We start from the raw sequence: 20,359 nt of genomic DNA, 5'->3' as shown, positions 1-20,359 counted from the left end.
GTTTTACAGGGATGCTACATAATCCAGGGGAACTTTCTGTAGCCAGAAGGAGAAGTGGCCAAAGTATGTGCTCAGCACATTCCAGTGCTGGGGGGATCCCCACTGGCATGGCTGGGGGACCATTGGCCATCCTGACTCCCATGCTGGAGGGAGCCCCATAGTCAGCCTGGGGGACAAGTGGCCATCACAACACTCTGTTATTACTGGGAAATGGAAGCTTGCTCCCTGTGCTCTATGGCAAACCTCCAGGGGACCAAGAACCAACTACAAGAGGCAAGAAAGTGTTTTAGTACTTTGAACAGCTTTATTTAAGCTCAACCACAGCCTGCAAGAGAGGCAGCGATGCAAAGCCAGGCATTACTTAAAAAAGCACAAGTGATCCCTGACTGAAGGGATGCTGCTGAAAGAAGCCAACGCAAACACAACTCAGGCCCTTTGCAAACCCAGAAAAGGCTCACAGAGTTAACAAGCAGGCACCCACAAGTGTATTAGGAAAGCTGAGCCTGTTTCAAGGAGAGAGATGGTGGGAAGCTCTTTGGCTCCTCACCCCATGTGTGCTCCACATTGGTCTTGGGGCAAAGTGCTTTGGATTCAGGTTGTGCAGGCACCAAGCTGTTCCCCAAAGCTGGGCAGAGACATTCCCTGAGTCCCACAGCAGAGCACAAGCTCTGTGTTGTGGGATTAATGTAGCAGAACTGGGCTTAACTCAAACACTGTGGTTTTTTGACTGGGACATGCCAGCCCAACCCTGGGCATGGGGCTGCAGCAGTGTGTGGATGGTATTAGTACGCCCTGGGCTCAGGGGTTCACACTGGGGCGGTGTGGGGTGATGATGGGATGGTAATGCTTTACTGGCACACCAGTCTCAGCTCTGCAGGTCTCAGTGTCCCTGCTCTCGGCCATGGATGGCTTTCTCTGGGGCATGATGGTGAGTGGGAGCCCAGGACCATGGCCACCCACTGCATTGCTGCCCAGGTGCTGGGATGGACCAGACTGCAGCCCAGGGTAAAAAGCATGGGGTAGGGTCAGAAATTCTCATAGTGATGTGCAAAGTAGGTCTGGTCCTTCTTGTTCATCTGCCGACAAGCCTGTTCCACACTCTTTGTCATCCCGGGTGGGCCACAGCTGAACACCCCAATCTTCTGCACCTGGGAAGGGGAAACCAAAGGGGTCAGACCGAGGAACACCAGCTCTCCCTGCAGTCCAGCCCCCCTTGGCCCCTTGCCCTCTGACAGCTTTGGGCATGGACCATGGCCGTGCTCTCTGTCCCAGCCTCTGGAGGCTTTTGGGGAGACTGTCATTTCTGTGAGGGCTGTTAAATCTGTGGTGGCTATGGAGGCTGTGAGGGCAGTGAAGGAAGGATGGGAGCCCCAAGACCTGGTTGCACCCAGGGTCCTGCAATAGCAGGGGGTGTTTGGCTAGCATGGGAAACTGCTGACTCTTGCAGCTCAACCTGGCTCCAGAGGGAAAGCAGGATCCATGTCCCTTCTGCCCTGTCCTTGGTGCAGATGCCACCAAGCTCTCCAGGACCTTGGGGACAAGCTGGGACCAGTCCTCCACTGGCCAGTGGGTGCACCTTCTCCTGTGCCCCATCCCCAGCCAGGCACTGACCTCAGGGTGCACCTCCTGCAGCGAGTTGAAGAAGGGTACAAAGGGAGGGCGCCCAAAGTGGGTGATGGAGCGCAGCCCCGTGAACAGGCTCTTGTTCAGCACCTTCTGGAAGTGCCGCTCGCAGATGTACTGGAAGAGAGATCGGTGCACGTCAGATGGCCCTGCACGGCCTGGCGTGGCCTGGCATGGCACAGCAGCCTCTCTGGTGGGGGGCAAGGCTCACCAGCATGGTGGTGCGCAGATCGAACTTCTCGGCCAGCTGCGTGATGTAGATGTGCACAGAGACCAAGTTGTTCCTGTCGGACTCTTCCACCTCCCGGATGATGTCTGTCAGCCACTCAAACTGCCGCTGCGTGCGTGTCACCCAGATGAAGTAGATCTGTGGCACATGAAGATGAGGCTCAGAGTGGGGCCAGCACCCTTATGCAAGTCTGTGGGCTCCCTGGAGGATTTTACCCCCAAAGAGGCCAGAAGCAGCAGGAGGCATCTTGGGAGGGCTTGTCTTTCAGATGCTTCCTCTTACCTTCTTACACAGCAGCTTGGAGTTTATGGATGACTTGAAGACCAGGTCCTTGAGGATGGATGCGAAGGGTGTCACCCCAATGCCTCCTCCCACCAGCACTGACACCTCAAATTTGTTCCACTCCTGGTGGCCCTCCCCGAAGGGCCCGTCCAGGTAGAGCTGGAAGGGAGTCAGCCATTAGCAGAACATCTCCCATCTCTGCTTGCCCAGGTCTTGGTTGTCCTCAGGGCTGGAGAAGCACCTCAGGCTTGGCACAACCCCTTGCTGAGATGCTCTGGGGCTCAGATGTCCCTGTGCGTGACATCCTGTGCAGGGCTCACCTTGGGCAGCTTGCCGATGAGGGCCAGGCTCTCTGGGGAGTAGAGCTCCCGCAGGCGGGTGGTCCAGGGCCCCACGGCACGGATGTGCAGGCTCAGCGTGTCCTCGTGTGGCGCCGAGGTGAGGGTGAAGGGGTGGTACTCCGTGGTGCCCAGGGCCACGCAGGCGATGCGCACCCACTGCCCGGACTTGTAGTCAAAGTCCTGCGGCCGCTGGAACTGGAGGTGGGTGACACCTATGGGGAGATGGGGATGGGGGCTCTGGTAAGGTGGAGATGTAGAGAGGTGGAGGCTCCTGCATTGCTGCAACCCCTGATGCTCTTGTAAAGAGCCTGGGCTGGTGCCCTGTGGCCAGGGATGTCGTGGTACCTGAGGGCAGGAGCTCGGCTTTCACCACGCTGATCTCCACCTTCTTCCTGCTCAGGCTGAGCAGCTTGTCCGCACTGTAGATGAGAGCCGGGACGATGAAGTAGATGTAGAAACGGGGCTGCTGGATCAGCGCATAGCTGCCATGGATGATGACCTGGGCAGGGAGCAGAACCCATTAACAGGGCAAGCTGTTGCCCCAGGGCTAATCTGGTGGCAGCTGAGCAGCAGCAGGAAGGCAGGAGTGGGGCCACCAGATCCCTTGCAACCATCCCATCTATTCCATCTCATCAGCTGCACTGACTGAAGCCACAGGCTTGCAGTGCATCGGCACCACCCCTCCCTCCCAGCCCAAATCCTTTACCAGGACATAGAGCAGCACATAGAGGTGGTGGGTGATCCAGAAGCCCTGGAAGCTGACGCGTCGAAAGTGGTAGGTGGCGAACACATACATCACAGCAAGGACCACAAGCAGCAACACTCCTGTCATACCTGTGAGAGGAAAGGTTGGAAGGTCCTAGGGGGAACAAAGCAGTCCCATAGGGGCTCTCCCTGGGCTGGGCAGAGAGCTGCCCATCCACACAAAGGTGTGCAGGTCTATCTGCTAGGTGCTCTCACCTGGAACAGTCTGGAAGAACCACCAGTAATACTTCTGTGGGAGCTGTGACCTGGAGGGGGACAAGAGATTGCACTATGGAGTGACCAGAATGAACTCTTGGTTTTCATTTTCATTCCTATCCGTGCCCAGGACACTCTGTCTGGACTCTGCTCTAAATCCCACCTACCCATCATTTGTGAAGACATTGGAGAAGAGGCAGGAGAGCACGCTGAGAGGTGTGACTGAGAAGATATAGACATTCACTACATGACCTGCAGTGTGGAGCACTGTGAGAGACAAAAATAGGGAGAAAGAAGCATCATTTGATGTGAATGGAGATGTGTCAGATCCTGCTGATGTCCCCAGGGACCCGGAGATTCCTCCTCGTCTCTAGTGCAGCCCATCTATGTCTCCACAAGGTCTTCAAGCTTCTGCCTGGTCCTGCCATGGTGTGATGGGGTGGCCCTTCTGCTTTAGCTGTGGTTTGTGGGCGGCACATCCCCCAGCAGCCCACCCACCTGAGAAAATCAGGGCTGCCATGGCAATCCAGCGGTGGAAATCGACGGCGGCATCGAAGGGGATGTAGTGGTTGAGGAAGGTCTCCCGCAGGACGGTGATGAGGTTGCGGCACATGGTAAGCAGGATGTAGGAGTACAGGAAGGAGATGGAGGCAGCTGCTCCCCGGGAGATGATGATCCCCACAAAGGTGGTCTGTGCGATTCCAGTGCTGGGGGATGCAAAGGCATAGTCTGGGGAGAGAGAGCAGAGGGAGTCAGTGTCCCCAGCCATGACCTTTCTTGCAACAAGGGGGTGACCACCTTTGTGGCTTCACCAAAAAGAGGTTCTCAGAGATAGGTTTGTGTGGGAAAAGGGGCATGACCCCCCAGAACTGCTGGGTGAAAGGATATCCTTGGAGATCCAGGGAGGGGATTGTCCTCCTCTGGTGGGCACTGGGATACTGCACCTTGGGAACTGTGGCCTCAGTTGGGGAATCCAATATAAGAGGTCTCCACAAACTGAAATAGAGTCCAGTGGAGGCCACTAGGATGGGTGAGGGCTGGAGGATGTCATGTAGGGGAAAGGCTGAGGGAAATGGGTTTGTTCATGTTGGAGGAGATGGGTCAGGGAAGACCTAGAGGCTGTCTGCAACCACTTCTTGGTGTACAGAGGTGGGAGAGCCAAGGTTGTTCTGAGAGATGCACAGTGGAAGGATGTGAGGCAACAGCACAAATTTCACAGGAAAAAGCTCAGGTTTGATGTAAAATAAAAACTCTTCACAGGGAGGATGGTCAAAAACTACCACAGGCCCAGTGAGGTGGTGAGATCACCAACCTTGGAGCTCTTTGCACCTTCTTTAGATAAGGCCTTCAGCAGCCTGATTCAGCTTTGGAAATGGCCTTGCCCTGAGCAGGGCATTGGACCAGACCGTTCCAGAGGTTCCTTCCAACCTCAGTGACCCTTTGGTTATTCCAGGGGAGGAGTGACACTGTCGCCCAGAGCTGTGCCATGCAACGCCCCACCACACCCAGCACAACCAGCAGCTTAGAGGCACCAAGTCCACGTGGGGGGCAGCGGGGCTGGGTGGGCACTCACAGTAGGCTCTCTCCACGAACACGCCGGCGGTGATGGCGGAGAAGAGGATGACGCAGACGATGTGGCGCCGGTAATTCTCAACGAAGCGCTTGAACTCCTGGATCTTCTGCTGAACTCGGCTCCGCTCGTACCTCTTCCGCTGCGCCTCAGTGTACAGGCGCAGCTGGTACTGGTTCCCCCTGGCAAAGACAGGAGGGCTGGTGTCACTGCGAGGTTTCCCCAGCTCAGGGCCCCGCTGCCCAGATTTGGGGCTGCCTCCCAAAGTGCTGTGGCCACCTCTGCACATCAGTGATGGGGTGACCTGCAGAGCGCAAGTCAGAGGATGATCTCAGGTCTCAGCCTTGCAAGCCTTAACGGTTGTAAAACCTGATAACAAATGTGTAAACAGTGACTCATAAATAAAACCATAGATAAGAACTGCCAGAGATAATTTTCATAGTAATAATCAACTGTCCAAATGATTCTGCATGGGACCAATTTCCTTAATTGGAGCAATTATGGCAAACCAAGATATTGTTGCCAACAGTAAAAACAACTGATCTGATTCCTTGCAGAAATACTTGCTGCTGCCACAGCAGCAAGGACCAGAGTCTCTCCTGCAGCTCTTGCAGAGAGCCCAGGTGACCCAGCAGCATCCCAAGGGATGAAGGAGCACAGGCAGGAACTGTCAGACAAGACCCCTCTCTAAAAACCACTATCCCAGGCTCTGGAGTTGGCCACTTCATTTTTTTATTTTTTTTTTTTGTAGAGGCACATCACCCAGACCCAGCTATGACACTGTCCCTGCCAAGTTGGGGCTGTTCCTGTAGCTCCTTGGCCAGTGGGAGCCTCCTTGCAGCAGTGCCATTTGACTGGAGGGCTGCCCAGTCTGACTAGGGCATGTGAGAAACAGCAAACAGGCTGAACCTGAGCCCCAGAAGCACAACTATAGAGGAGAGGCTGTACTCACTTTCTGCCTGGTCTCTTCCTCAGCTCTTGCCCTTCTCGTTCCACATAGTGACTCACAGTGTCCAGATTTGAGTCTCTCTCCTCCTCTGAGATGGTTCTGTTGGAAATAGAGCTATGTCTAGCCCAAAGCCCTATTTGCAGGAAAGGCTTGGCAAAATTATCCCCTTTCCCCTGCTTGCCATCTCAGGCTCAGCTGGAAAGGTGTCCAGCTCTTTCCCACAAATCTGTCTGTTAACTTTAACTGCACGTGGGCTGGATTTGCTTCAACATAACCCTTCCCTCTGAAAAGCAAGGCAGGACTCCCACCCCCATGTAGGGGATGCAACAGGGGCTCTGCAGGGGGCAGTTCCTCCCCTTTGGCTGTGCCCAGGGAGGAGGGCAGCAGCCCCACCCCAGTGCCTGGTGTGCACCTCCCACCAGGATCATCCCCCTTCCCCAGCACTGGAAGTGCCAACACCTGGTGGGAGCATTTGTTGGAAGGACTGGGGATATGCATTGGGGCAGAAAGAGAAGGAATAGCAGAAACAAGAACAAGGAGGGGGGCTTACCCTTTTGGCTCTTTCTTTATGAAGGAGACACAGTTGTGCAGGTTTTGCTTGAACACCTCAGGGACACCTTTGAGGAGCAAAAGGACAAGCAGCCATTCAGAGCATTCAAGATAAGGATTAGGACTCTCCCATGGGCAGGGAGAAGCTCTGAGCTGACCCAAACCTGTTGCACATGAAGCAACAGCTGGTACCCCATTACTGCAATTGGGTTGGAGGGATTGATGGGACAGGATTTGGGAGTTCCAATGGGTGCTGCCCATTTCCTCCCGCCCTGCAGGGCCTGGGGTGAGCCAGTGCTCGTGCCCACTGACCTTTCACACAGAGGTGGGTGAGACGAAGCTCGCTGTTGTGGTCCCGCAGCATGTAGTGGAAATTCTCCCACGTCAGCTCATCCCTGTCCTGAAACCCTGAGGCCCGAAACATGGACTCAGTCACCTGCTCTGCCTGTTCTCTTGACAGGCAATTGTTGGAGATCTCAATGAAGGACCTGGAGCAAGGAGGGGAGACGGGAACATCAGTTAATCAGTTCAAATAAAATGTCAGAGCCCCTGACAAGTTTTATGGGAGTGGTTGTGAATGTTGAGCCCATGAGCTTCTTAGGGACTGAATCACAGAAACTGGGACCTGCTTTTGAAGACATGTATGTCTATAGATATTGTGAAAACATATTGAGAGAGGAGAAGTACCTGACCATCCTCAGAAACTCCTCCTTGGAGAGGAACCCATTCTCATCGATGTCATACATCCTGAACATCACCTGGGACTTCTCCTCTGGGGACCCTAGTGGGGAGAGAGAGAGGTGAAGTAAGAAAAAGATCACATTTTCACTAACAAAGATGCTTTCAAACACTGTCTTTGAGCACATGGACCTGCAGCAGTGAAGCCTCACCCTTCTACTGACTTTCTCAAGTGCAAGGTGAAACACTGGGTAGATATACGTTCTTGGGCATTATTTTGCAAAGTCAAAATGTGCTTTTACACAGCAATGATTTTCTGGAAGATGTTTTGATTGAATCTGACACTTAATGCCTCCATCTATGAATCCAGCTTTCCGGTGGTCATTTAGGGAGATTCAGGTGTCAAATATAGTTGCTCTGATCTCTCAAGGACAGGATGTGTGGTCCCTTCAGGAGACAGGACAAATGTGTCTGCGGTGGTAGAAAGTAGCTCCCCTCATTAACAGTCTTCCAGAAAACACAATTACATGGTCACTGCCTCATAACTCAAGTTGAGCTTGTCCTAAGTGAAGGGAATTTTATTCTGTAGAAGTGTCTACAGACTGACCTGCTGGATGGACCTTGTCCTTCACTCTGTCAGAGCCTAGAGACGGGACTAAGGATAACAGATGGAGTCACTAACCAGCCCCAGCTCCCACCTTTCATGAAGACCACCAAGATGTCCAGGAACTCCCGGAAGGAGATGTAGCCGTTGCCATCTTTGTCAGCCAGGGAGAACATGGAGTCCACAAACATGGAGTGGGCCTTGAGCCCCAGGGCCTCGGCAAACTCAGTCCTGCTCAGCTCACACGTCAGAGACTCCCTTGCCTTCTGTGAAGATCTGAAGTTGAGCTCTCCTGCATCAGACCTGTCGATTTCCAGCACCTGCAGGTTGTGTCCCACAGAAGAAATCCTGTGAGTACTGGCTCTTGTTTCCTTCCTGATCTATTGCACAAAGACTGGTGGCTCCCCTGGCACAAAACTCATGACAAATACCATGGGGAAAGTCCCGTATCTCTCCTACACAATGTGACTTTCACACTGCATACCACTGACCACTCTGGAGACCTCAGTTACATCATCCAAAAGCCTCTTTGCAACTTTAGATGCTTATATCACTGCAGCAGATCTCCCTTTGTGTCCCTCAGTCCTGGAAGTGTTAGCAGCTTCCTTGTATCTGGCTTACCAGCTCTTATGGAGAGCAACAGCACCAGCATTCATTGTTTAATCAGTACAGAAACACCTTCTTCCAGGCATCAGAGCCTGCCACACCCCTACACACCTGAGCAAACAGGTGCCTGAAGAAAGTCTCCAGAATTTGTTTTCTCTGCTCCTGAGTGACTGCCCATTTCATAAGGTTCTGCTCCTTCGTCTCAGACAGATGCAGGTAGAGGCCACTCTCATTCAAGTAGTTTTGTAGCTTCCCAACAAAGCTGCTCCTCTCAGCCTCCTCACAGAAGAGCAGCACCTGCAAAGGACCCCACAGACTGTCTGCGATCATCAGAGGCTCAGCTCATGGTACGAGCTGGACCTGGTGGTTTTCAGGAGGCCACAACCATCCTTTAAGGACCTACACTCTTTCCAGTGCCCTGACCGAGTGGTGCAGAGGACTGTGGAGGGTCCAGAGAAAGGTGTCATACCCCAGGCATCATGGTACTCACCAGGTCGTACTCCTTGGGGCTCTTCAGGAGCAGAGCTTTGTTCCCTTTGTTGTTGGAGAGGATCACCTCCACCCTTTGGTAGGCTTTCAGGTTGATGCTCCGCATCACAGACCCTCTCCCATCCAGCACTTTGAGCACTTTGTCAGCTTGGAGCTGGATGTAGACAGGACAGCTGTCTGTCTTGGGGCCGTGCCACTCCATGGCTGATGGGAGAGAGCACAGGACTCAGCTGGCAAGGGGCACCCAGGCTCCTACTCATGCCAGCACCTCCTTCACCCAGATGCAGTTTGGGAGAGATTTCACGACCAGGCACATCTTAAAGCAATAATGATGATCTCCCAGCTGCACAGCTCAAGCACATGGCCACAGGAGGAGTACAAACTACAGAGCAGGGAGGCAGGATTTTTCCAGTACCCAGAGCAAGGAGATACAGTCCCTGTCCTGGGGCTACTGGTGCAATTGCTTTACATGGGTTTCCTTCAGGCAAGGTGTGATCTGGGGAGGGTTGGAACTAGAGGGTCATATGATGACTCAGGTTGGAGGGGACTCGGGTTGGAAGGGTTCCTTGCCCAACCTCCTGCCCAAAGTAGGACCAGCCACAGGTCAGTCTGCTCAAGGATTTATCTGGTCAGGTCTTGGATAGGATGGGCTATCAAGCCCTCTGGGCTCCCTGCTCCTAGGGAAACAGTTCCTCCTTACATCCCATCTGGATATAAGCCCCAGGCCCAGCCCTGCCTCATTGTGTGCCCTGACTCCAGCAACATCACCAGACACTGTCACAGGGTTGGCAGTGCCACCTCACCGTGTGTGGCCTCGCCGGTCACCTTTGTGCGCACCCTGGTGCTCTGCTGCTTCTGCAGCTTCTTGAAATCTCTCTTGCGGAAAGCAGCAACAATCCAGGCAACAAAGAGAGTCACTGGGGACACACAGGAGAAGGAGGTGTGAGATATCACAAAGCTCCTTCCCACTTTTGGCTCCCTCCTGGTGCCCAAGGACTCTGTCAGCTCAAGGACCTCGGGAGCGACCAGGACTCAGCAGCTCCTGCTGGGAGGTGCTTGGTCCATGGGCACTCAGCCCCTTTCTCTGGTGGAGAGGTGGAAGAGAATAAGGATAAGGAAACGGAGAGACAAACCCAAAGGCAGACAGCAGAGGACAACGATGATGATCCCAAAGCCTGCGCCGCTGCCTGCAAAGTAGTCCAGCACCACCATGGGAGTGCAGTTGGCCAAGTGTTGAGCTGTCAGCTGCTGGGGCTGGGGGCACGGGTCCCCTGCAAGGGGTAGACAGCCTGTGAGTGTCACCAACCTTTTACCCATCTCACCTCCATCACCCCCAGGAACCTTTGCCCTAAAGTGTGGATGGGGTTCATGGCTGAGTCACCCAGGGAGCACTTCAAAATTGGGATGCTTGAGTAAACTCCAGATAGTGGGTAGAGCCTTTGGTTTGGGGTTGAACCTTTGCCTGCTACAGCAAACCGAGTGCAGAACTGGACTCAAGAGCTCTGTGGGCTCAGCACCATCACTCCCCCAATGGGATGGTCTGAGCAAGAAGCACCCTGGACCATGGAAAATTTGGGCTCAGAGCTTCTGCTCATCCAGACACTGCAAATCCAGGGAGTTCTTCTGGTGCAATTACATAGAGTGCATACCAAGGAAACAAAAACACCTTACAAGGGCTGGAACGTGACCCAGATGAAATGCTTATGGTAAATGGGAGGGGTGTGGCAAGATTCCGAGAGGAAAAGGCATATTGCCAAACACAGTACCATGCCATGGTCTAGTAACCATGGTGATGCTGGATCAAGGGTTGGACTTGATGATCTCAGAGGTCTTTTCCAACCCACTTGATTCTATGATTCTATGCCTTTTCACCTTGGGGTCATGCCTGGACTTCAGTCCTCTTTCATATCTGCATCACTGCATCAATGTCTTGCTCGCAAGCAACCCTTGCATTTTGTACTCATTTTGTGGGCTTAGGATCACATCAGGCAACAACCCCAATGTGTTCCCGGTGTCACTGAGTCACCGGCTCTGTCACCAGGATGGCTCTGCTTCCCTCACTGCCTTGCTGGAGCCATTCCCTCCTGCACTCACCATTTCTCCAGGTGAACACGTGAGTCTGGATGTCTGTGGAGTTGGCGTAGGTGACGGCAGCCAGGACGTTGTGAAAGCTGGTGTTACGGATCTCCCTGATTTCCTCCTCTGTGAAGAGCCTGTGGAAAAGGACATAGGGACAAGGAGTGGCCCTGGGTGTTACTGACCAGCAACAGGAGGGAACTGAGAAAGCTGGAGGATGCTTTTTCCCTCAGCTCTAGTTTCCCTGCGTTACTGGGGTTTGCAGAGCAGTGGGCAGCTGCCAGATAGGGAAGAGGCCTTTACCCATTCTTGGTGTTTTCGAACCAAAACCTGTCGCTGTCACGCAGGCGCACAAACTGCTCCAGGATGATGGTGCTGAAGAGGGAGCCATCAGCCTCCAACATGCCTCCAGGGAGCAGCTCCAGCCCAGCCATGTCATTGGCATACAGGGCAGCGACCTTTTGCAGGACCTGGTGAGAAACGCCCACCACATAAGCGTGAGCACCAGGAATTCTGCCAGGGCACCAGAAAATCTTGGCAAGCTTCAGGAGAAGCAAGGAATGTGCATTTCCCAGGCATCACACATCTGTGGGCTGGGAAGGTGCTGAGCCCCACACAGCCTGGAGCTCACGGCTTGGACTTGAGTAACTAAACATCACTCCCAGGGCATCTCAGCTGTGGGAGGAGCATAGTGCCCAGTGGCACAGGAGCTTAGCACCAGGGCAGGATGATTTATTCATGCCATGTAATTACACAGTTATCCCAATGCAACAACTCTGCAGGCATGGAAGTCAAATAGGGCAGAATTCAGTTCCTGCCTGGAATGTCCCAACATTCTCTGACACATACATTCGGTGCCCAGGCCACTTCCCTGTTACCTGTGGCTCCAGGTGTGGTGCAAGGTTTGACCAGTTCTGGAGAGGTTTCAACCCAAATCGCTCCCGGGCTTGGTTATAGGTTGGCAGGCCAAGGTCTCGCCCTCGCTGGATCCAGCTGGCCACATAGTCAGTGCGGGAGTACTTCAGGGGCCCATACCAGTAATCTGTGTGTGGATTTGAAGCCATGGTGATGGCAAGGCTGAACCAGAGGAGCTATAGCTGCTGGGCTGGCCTCGTGCTGGCTTTGGGCTGTGCTGAACACAGATATCATCTCCATGCCCTTGCCGAAATGGTCCCATGGACACACTTAACACATCCTGTAGCTTCTCTGCACCTCCATTAACAAGGCTGAAGCTGAAACACTGGTTGGGTGCTGCTAGTGGTGACAATGGGACTTGCCTCCACACCTCGCCCCCTGCACAGCCCCAGGAGTGAGGGTCCCCCACTGATGAGCAGCTGCAGTACAGACCTTGGAGATCTTCCACGACAATGTTGTCCTCCCTCTCTGCAATCTGTGAGCTCATCCCCAGCAGGAAGTTGTCCACATCCTCTGCCTGCTGCAGCCCTGGCCTCTGAGGGGAGATGGGAAGAGCAGGTGATTCCTTAAATGACCAAGGATGAGAGGTAGCCCCACACACCCCACAGGGGTGCAGTTCCTGGATGTAGGGGGATCAGGGACTTCTTCCAGGCTCGTTTCCTCTACGTCAGTTCAACCTTGAGGTCTGAGCCTGACGCAGCTGAAGGAGGCATCTGGGATGCTGGATGGGGAGGATCTCACTCCCTGGGCTGACTGTCATGCTCTGCACCTAATTTCCTTTGTGGCATCCTCCATAAAATAGAGTCCCTTCCCAGCCAGCCTCCCACATCCTCAGGAATCCTGCACTCCCTTCCCTGTACCTCTCTGCTCCAGTAGCTGTTGCAGAGCCGCACTGCTGGGAATGAGCCACTGGGGCCAGACACGTTCTGGAACCGGCACTCGGTGTCTCTGGAAGATTAGAGAAGGGCTGGACCTACAGCCCTAGCCACAGCTGCCCAGAGCTGACAGGGCTTGCCTGTCCAAGCCAAGAGCAGGACACAGGGAAGGGGCACCATTGCCAGCTACCACCCCAGCTTGGGCATCCCCTTCCCTGACAGGGGCACTGCATTCCCACAGCCCTGCCAGGCTGCTCCTACCTCTTATAAATGCCCGGTGGCACCATGGTGGCCAGGAATTGTGCTGCAGCTGCCACGAACTCTGGCGAGAGGCTGGGGTCCAGGTGCTGCTGGTAACCTGGGAGGCAGCAGCCAGGCTGGAGGAAAAAGGGGCCAAGCTCCCTCTCCCACCTCATCCCCCACCTCCCCGGTCCTCCCACCCCTCCTTCCCTCCCTCTATTGCCTGTCGTACCCCTCACCTTTGTACTCTGGGATGTCTGACCCCAGCAGGGTCGGCAGCCACTCATACAGAACGATGCTCTAGGGAACAGAGGGGCTGGGTCAGGGCCAACACCAGGGAGGATGTTGGGGGTCCCAGCAGAGCTGTGGGGTCCCATCCCTCACCTGGAAAGTAGCAATGACCCTCTTGCGAGTGTGCTGGAAGAGATCCTCATCAGACCAGGTGGGGTGCTGCTGGGCTAGTGCTGTGGCCAGATGGTTGTGGTACCGAAACCAGGCGATGCTCTCAGCCTGCAGGAAGGGGTTCTCATTCCCCCAGGCACTTCCCAGGTCTGCAAGAGCCACCAGGACCTTCAATGGGGGATGTCACCACTGGGTCTAGCTTTGCCCATGGCTGAAGAAGTACTCCCAGCTCAGTGGCTGCAGCCCAGTGTCCCCTCATCTCCTCACCCTTCCTCCCTCCCCAGGGAGACCAGGAGCCTGAGCGAGTGAGCAGGACTGGCATCTCAGCATGGGTCAAAGGTTGGGCAGGTGAGGAACTCAAAGCAAGCTGAGCAGGTTTGTATCAGCGGCAGCCCCTTTCCCCAGATAAGATCTCCTGGGATCAGAGTGACCAGCACCTGCTGGTTTCTGAACCTGTTGCCTCCTGGGCATGTGGCATCTGGAGTTCAGGGAGTGTCCTTGCTGGGATGTCTTCACTGGGGCACACACCTTCCTCGCCCTTGGGCTGGCAAGCTGCCTGCTCTCCCACAGCCCTCCTGACCCACATGTCCTGCCCTGCTGTACCCCCCGCCCTTTCACTCCGGGCTCAGCTCCAGGGACCTCCTGCTCTCCCTGCTCACAGTCAGGAATGGACAAAGCAGGTGAAAAAACATTGGGAATGCCACCATTACCGTAGATGCCTTCGAGACCACCCTGTCCCGTGGATGGATCGATCGCCTTCCACATGGGGACCCTCCCGTCTGTCTGCCTCGGGAGGCGTCTGACAGGCCCCGACGCCAACTGTCCCCCGGAGAAGCTCCTCAGGGCGTCGCTCCAGGAATGCGAGGGGCCGTAGATGGAGCTGCCGTCCAGCCAGCCCGTCACCCCGTTGGTCTAGGGCAGGCACAGGGAACAGGCGTTAACCGGCGCCGGGGTTTCGGCAGAAAGGTGCAAAAAAGAGGTGTGAAAAGCCCCAGCCTGGCTCTTTTGTTCTTGCAAAGCAGCCGCCCCATCCCCTGTTTTAACAAGAGCTCTCAGGATGCAAACACGACAATCTCTGTGCAAACTTCAGGAATTAGTGCAAGGTACCGGAAAAGAGAACGTCTGGGCTTTTCATAAGTACATTTTGGGGGTTTTTCTGCAGTTATTTTTGCTATACCAGAAGCAGACATCTGTGAATCCCTATGTGTGCTGGAAGGGGACTAAACCCATCTCTAGGGAAACTGGGAACAAAAGAAGTGTCTCCTCTATCCTCGCAGCAGGGAGTCCCGCTGTCCTGGCAGCATGTTGAGTATCTCCTCTGCCAAATGTTTGCATAAAAACATCCGTTTTATTCTGAAAATACGCTGGAGTTTTCATTTTTCTAGGGTTTTAAATGCTGCTAAAAACATGACTTGCTAAACTGGTCTCATCATGGTTTGTCACGTGAAAGGTTCAGGAGGGTATTTTGCTCCAGTGATTTTGGCTGGGAAGCTTTCCAGCATGAAAGAAATCTTAGGAACACAAACAGCACAGCAAAATTCAGAGAAATTGGGGGAAAACCTGGATTTTTTTCCAAAATTACTGAAATTCAGGGAAGCTTTACAACTTTATATACAGTGCCGGCTCAGCTTTGTGATACGTTATCAAAGATAAGAGTGTCTTAAAACGATCTTGCATGATTAACCAACCTAATTATGTTTTCCTTTCCCAAGAAAAGCTTTGACCTCAGGCAACCACCGGTGTCGCTCAGTGTGAATCTTGGACTTTGTGACTTTGGGTTCATTTCATTGGTTCAAACACTTGAGAGATGTATATTTTTAAGGAAATAGTGGTGCTCTCATTTGAGTTTTGCAAACTCCCTTGGCTGATGCAGCCCCCGATGTTGGGCAAAGGGCAAAGAAAACCACACTTACCTGTTCCCGGGGGCTGTTGGGGCTCTGCCCCGTCTCCACAGCCCAGCGGATGCGCTGGAAGGGCAGGACCACATCTCCAGTGCCAGCAGGGTCAAACACTGGGTCTCCGGGGGGGATGTAGATGTTGAGAAACTCAGCAGGGCAGCCGGGTTTCTCCGTCTCCAGGATGTCCAAGAGCACATGGAAACCTGACAGAGACACAAGCACAGTCAGCAGCTAGGACAGCTGCCACCAGCAGCTGGAGCAGGACATGAGGGTAGGCAGCTGAGCTGTAGGTGGGCTGAGGGGACCACCACGTGCAGCAAGAGTGTTCAAGGCCAGGTTGGACAGGGCTTGGAGCAACCTGGTTTAGTGGAACAAGATGACCTTTAAGGTCTCTTCCAACTCAAATCATTCTGGGATGCTGCGATTTTCCAGAGACAGGCGTCCCTGAGCTTGGAGACCCAAGACCCCACTGCTCTGACTTGCAGTTCAGGCCAGCAATCACTCCCAGCACAGCCTTATCACATCCATCAGATATTTTGCAAAGGGGTAACTCCACCACTAAAACAAAAGAGGAAGTTCTCAAACAATGAATATCAGTACTTGGGTCAACTGCCAGAGGCCATCAAAAAGCCACTGTCTCCTGGCTGGACACTACTTTGGGATGGCGGCACCCAAGGCTTTGTGCTCCTGGTGTAGGCCTGCTATGGAGGGGTGTGTGAGGAGCGCTCCAGGCTGTGACCTTGGGTGTGTGAGAAATCAACGTTTTTCTACGCAAACCAGCATTTTTCCAGCCGGTGCCAGGCCCCAGGTCTTACCAAAGAAGACAGCCAGCACGGTGGTGTTCCTGTGTGAGGGCAGCCCGGAGGGGCCTTGTGCCACTGCGGTGCTGAGCTGGCGAGCGTTGGGCACGCGGGGCTCCTGCAGTGCCTGGTACACGCCGTCGGCAAAGTTGGCCGGCAGGAGACGCCGCAGCTGGGCACCTGCAGCACCAAAACAACATGGAATGGGCCCAGGTGGTACCCAACAGGAGGCACAGCAAGAGGACACCTGCCAGAATCCCAGGAGAGAGGAAGAGGTCGGCACAGATACTCATAGTGGCCAAGAACATGCAAGCTTTGGTGCCCCCACCCAAAACTTCTTGCAACACTGGGGTCAGTACTCTTAAAACCAGGGAGATCTCCATCTCCCTCTCTTCCGGCTGTCCTTCTCTTGTCCATGTGCATGCCTGTTGCCTCCTGGAGGTCTGGGGTGGTGCTCCAGTGGGCAACTGGAGTGACGTTGAGCTGCCCCATGTTGATTATGCAACCCTACACAAGTGTGGGGTTTGCCGGCACCATAAGGAATAGGAGAGGGAACAGCCAGAGAAGCAGCAAGACAGATGAGAAGTTGAGAGAGAAACTTTGCACCCACTGCCAGTCCCAAAATTGAAAAGCCCAGAGGCGAGAGGTTGTTTCTCACTGAAGAATGAGTTAATTTTGAACGGCTCCTCACCAGTGTGGTGGGTTTCATTTGCTGGAGTTCCCCAGAACTGGGGAAATCCTGAATTCCTGCCTTAGTTTGGGGCTTAGTTCCCATAGTTTGGTTTCCAAAAGTTAAGGTCTGATCTGTCTGCTCTGGAAGAGGGAAATCTGCTCTGCCAGGGACCTGCTGGTTTTCTCTGTCAGGCTTTGGTGTAACCAGAGGACTGTTTTATAACATGTCATGTTATAAAGCCATTTGGACTCAAAGGAAGCTGTGCAATTGTGTTACCGTATCACCAGATCAGTAACTAATCTGGGCTGCAGTAAAGATAATTCAGAATCTTGAATATTTTAGATAAGATCCTGCTTGATCTGCCCTGGTCTCTGGCTCAGGGACATTTCCTAGAGTTGAGCCCCTGGGCTGGTTGTAGGCATGAGGAAGCAGTTCACCACTGCCAGAGGGAAATCTCTAATGCCTCACCCAGTACAGACCAATAGATGGTATCTGCCCTGTGCAGGGCAGAAAATTAGTAGGTCCAGGATGCCGGCCCATGAACTCTTCTGCCTCTACCCTTCTGTTGAATCCTGCTTAAACTCCATGCCCATTTTGGCTAAAGATGGCTTTCTGCAGCTCTGGGCTCCCTGACTATCACTGAAACACCTGCTGGGAAGAGTTGGATCCTCCCTGCCTTGGACATTTTGAGCAGCCTCACAAAGGCACAGCTTTTCCCTGGGACTGATCCAACCTGCAGATGGTGCCTGGGCAGCAGCTAAAAGTGGCAATGACAGGACATTTGAGACAAACTGTGCTGTCTGTCCCCTCCAGGCTGCTCTAACAGGGCTCTCAGGTGCATCAAGGGACCTCAGGGCCATGGGAAGTGGCATTGCCTGCTCACCTGCCTGGTTCAGGCTGAAGTCAGAAAGGGTTTCTTTTCTCAGCCATAAAGCAACCCAGATGCCAATGTGCCAGCTCCCCTCACCCCGTCCCACTGTCCCCTCCCCAAGCCTGGCACTCACCCACAGAGCCACGGCTGTGGTGCAGAAGGTTGTTGTACCAGCCATCATAGCGCTGGACCTCCCAGATGATGTTCTCCTGGGCTCCTGGAAGAGATTGGACACACTTGGTGAGCAGTGAAAAAGGAAGTGTGAAATGAGCAACTCCACTACAGAATCATATTTGTATCATGATATTTTCCCATATTCTTTCTGAGGCTTTCCATACAAGCAGTTTTTTAGACAAGTTTTGCACTTCTTTTGAGGGATAATATCTAAAATTGGAAATTCATGCTTGTGGTCCTGATGTCCACAATTCAATTTGTGGCCACCACAAGTCTACTCCCAAAAGATCGTCCTCTCCTCCTCTCTCAGTGGATCAGAAGTCTCTCCTTATTTCTGACTCCCACAATGTCTGTGTGAGTCAAGGAAAGACCTTGACAATGGAGTTATGCTAGTGTTTCAGGATCAGTTAGCTTTTATGTTAATTTTTTTTGCTTTTACTGTAGTACTATCAAGGAGGTGCCACTCCTATTTATATATCTAAACTGCAGTAGGGGAGTTTCCCAACCTGCATTTTACTCCATTTTTTCTTATCTCCTCACAAACTGCATCATAAAAACACAGATTACCAGAATGGTTTGGGTTGGGAGGGACCACAAACATCATCTAGATCCATTTGCCCTGACATGGACATGGACACCTTCCACTGGACCAGGTTACTCTGATATGAAACTCCCCTGAGGGGCATCAGCTATCCAGGATCTCCCTTTTGGTCCCCTTCCCTGAAACTGCACTTACTCCCCAAGGTCCACGTCCCCAGCAGAACCACAGTCAAACTCAACATCATCGCTGCACGTTGCATTGACCACTGGGTCGTTGGAAGGAGGGACCTGCAAAGGGAGAGGAGATGGAGGGAGCTGGAGCTGGGCTGCTCCCAGAAGCTGGGAACATGCACAGGTCAAAATCTCAGCTCCTTGTGATTTCTACTGCTTGGTAAAACTCCGCTGCCATCAGCAGCAGTATCTCCCATCTGTGGGAAGCTGGCAGGGGGCATGTGAGACCCCATCCCCTTGGGGAAGTTCTGTCAGGATGTGTCAGCTGGCCTGAGAAGACATTTGTGCTGAAGCAGGACCAATGGCCCTTGGAGTATCCCAGCTGTAGGCTCACATATCATCCACATTCAGCTGTGCCAGCTCTGTTACAGAAACACACTTTTTGTTACAAAAATAAGTACATTTCAGCTAGGAATTTCTCTGGTATTGACCCATCCAAGCAAAATCCAGCTGTAAACATGATGGAAGAGCCTCAGCTCACAGTCAGGCATCCCAAAGTGTGCGAGTACTGCATACAGGACCTCTTGATCCCCTCCGAGCTAACCCAACAGCACTCCCTCATGATCAGCCTTTCTCATGATGCTTTGCCATCTCTTTTTTCCACAAACCCCCTGGATCCAGAGCAGATTTCATCAGTGGGATCTGAACCTTTAAAACTCTGGCCAACAGCTGACAGAAGAGAGGGATTCCCAGCCCTGAACAGTGAAGTGAATTACAGTCACAAATGAAACAATGCTACTACCGCTGGCTTTCCATGCACGTGAATTCCAAATCTGAATTTAACTCCAAGACGGTTTTCCACTAAATATGGCTCTTTGTCTCTGTTCCAGCACTGTGGGTGTGTATCCAAAGACCACCATCATTTCAGAGGAGCTGTGCTGCCAAGAGATGCAGCAGTGCACAGGTTTCAGCTTTTCATTATTTTAATTAAAACCTAAAGAAAATAGACAGAGCAACAGCACTGCTGCAGAACTTAGTGTGGTCATACTGGCAGAGGAGAGCAGACCCAAGTCATTCCAGAAGCCTGGAGCCTGATCCCTATGGTCCTTGTTAGTCACAGCTAATTTCTATATCTCCCCAGTGCTGGTGGGACAGACTGGGGGGCTGCCACCTTCCCACACCAGCCAGCTGGGTTTCAGAACAGGCTCTATCTCCCCAGCGTTGGATCTCACCCAGAATATCCCAGCCTGCACACAGGAGCCAGCAGTTTCCCCAGCTTTCCCACATAGGGACACCCCTGGGACCAGCTGCCTCAGTGCCACCAGAGCACAGCAGGGACTCCATCCCCCGGTGGAACATAAGGGGTCCCCGGCTGTCCCCGCGGTGTCCTGTGCCCACGCAGGGACACGCACCGCCCCAAACCGCCGTGTCCCGTGCCCTGCTCCCTTGCCACAGGGACTTGCGTGGCTCCATCGCACCCTGCAGGTGAGGACACGCATGGCCCCATCCCGTCCCTCCTCACACAGCACCCAGAGCCCCCCGTCCTCGGGACATGGCTGTGTGGCCCGACCTCTTCTATACGACCCCATCCCAACATCTTCTCCCAGCAGGAGAAAAGGGGAGTAGCACTCGCCCCTGTATCCCCCACGAGTGACAACGCGCGTGGACAGAATCCCCCGCAGGCAGCAGCGCGCATGGCATCGGCTACCGGGTCCCTGCGCCGGGGCAGGGGGGACACGCGCGGTCCCGAACCCCCACTTCCACGCAAGTGGAAACACACGTGGCTCTGATGCCGAGGACCCACCCCACCCACGCAGGCAGGGACACGCACGGTCCCGGTCTCT

The 20,359-nt window shown here is 53.6% G+C and overlaps 1 protein-coding gene across 1 annotated transcript; it reads right to left on the bottom strand.

The window, feature by feature from the left end:
- Positions 1-1,025: 1,025 nt before the first annotated feature.
- On the bottom strand, positions 1,026-18,604 carry LOC103757948 (dual oxidase 2). Its single transcript, XM_018069547.2, has 33 exons — positions 18,541-18,604; positions 17,764-17,847; positions 16,102-16,266; positions 15,302-15,489; positions 14,099-14,300; positions 13,371-13,537; positions 13,226-13,286; positions 13,008-13,104; positions 12,732-12,819; positions 12,304-12,406; positions 11,835-11,998; positions 11,260-11,426; positions 10,975-11,093; positions 10,014-10,151; positions 9,684-9,797; positions 8,882-9,084; positions 8,503-8,688; positions 7,880-8,105; positions 7,191-7,284; positions 6,816-6,991; positions 6,505-6,571; positions 5,958-6,053; positions 5,009-5,187; positions 3,934-4,164; positions 3,603-3,702; positions 3,436-3,485; positions 3,182-3,309; positions 2,821-2,974; positions 2,455-2,687; positions 2,135-2,293; positions 1,835-1,990; positions 1,612-1,740; positions 1,026-1,148 (listed from the first exon to the last, which is right to left on the bottom strand). The coding sequence occupies exons 1-33, from the start codon at positions 18,602-18,604 to the stop codon at positions 1,026-1,028; spliced, it is 4,611 nt and encodes a 1,536-aa protein (XP_017925036.2).
- Between the last annotated feature and the right edge of the window lie 1,755 nt (positions 18,605-20,359).

Source organism: Manacus vitellinus, unplaced genomic scaffold, assembly GCF_001715985.3.
Source record: "Manacus vitellinus isolate BGI_N305 unplaced genomic scaffold, ASM171598v3 scaffold_16_pilon, whole genome shotgun sequence".
Classification (NCBI taxonomy): domain Eukaryota; kingdom Metazoa; phylum Chordata; class Aves; order Passeriformes; family Pipridae; genus Manacus; species Manacus vitellinus.
The sequence above is the reverse complement of the archived record's forward strand: the minus strand, read 5'-3'. Positions and strand labels throughout refer to the sequence as shown.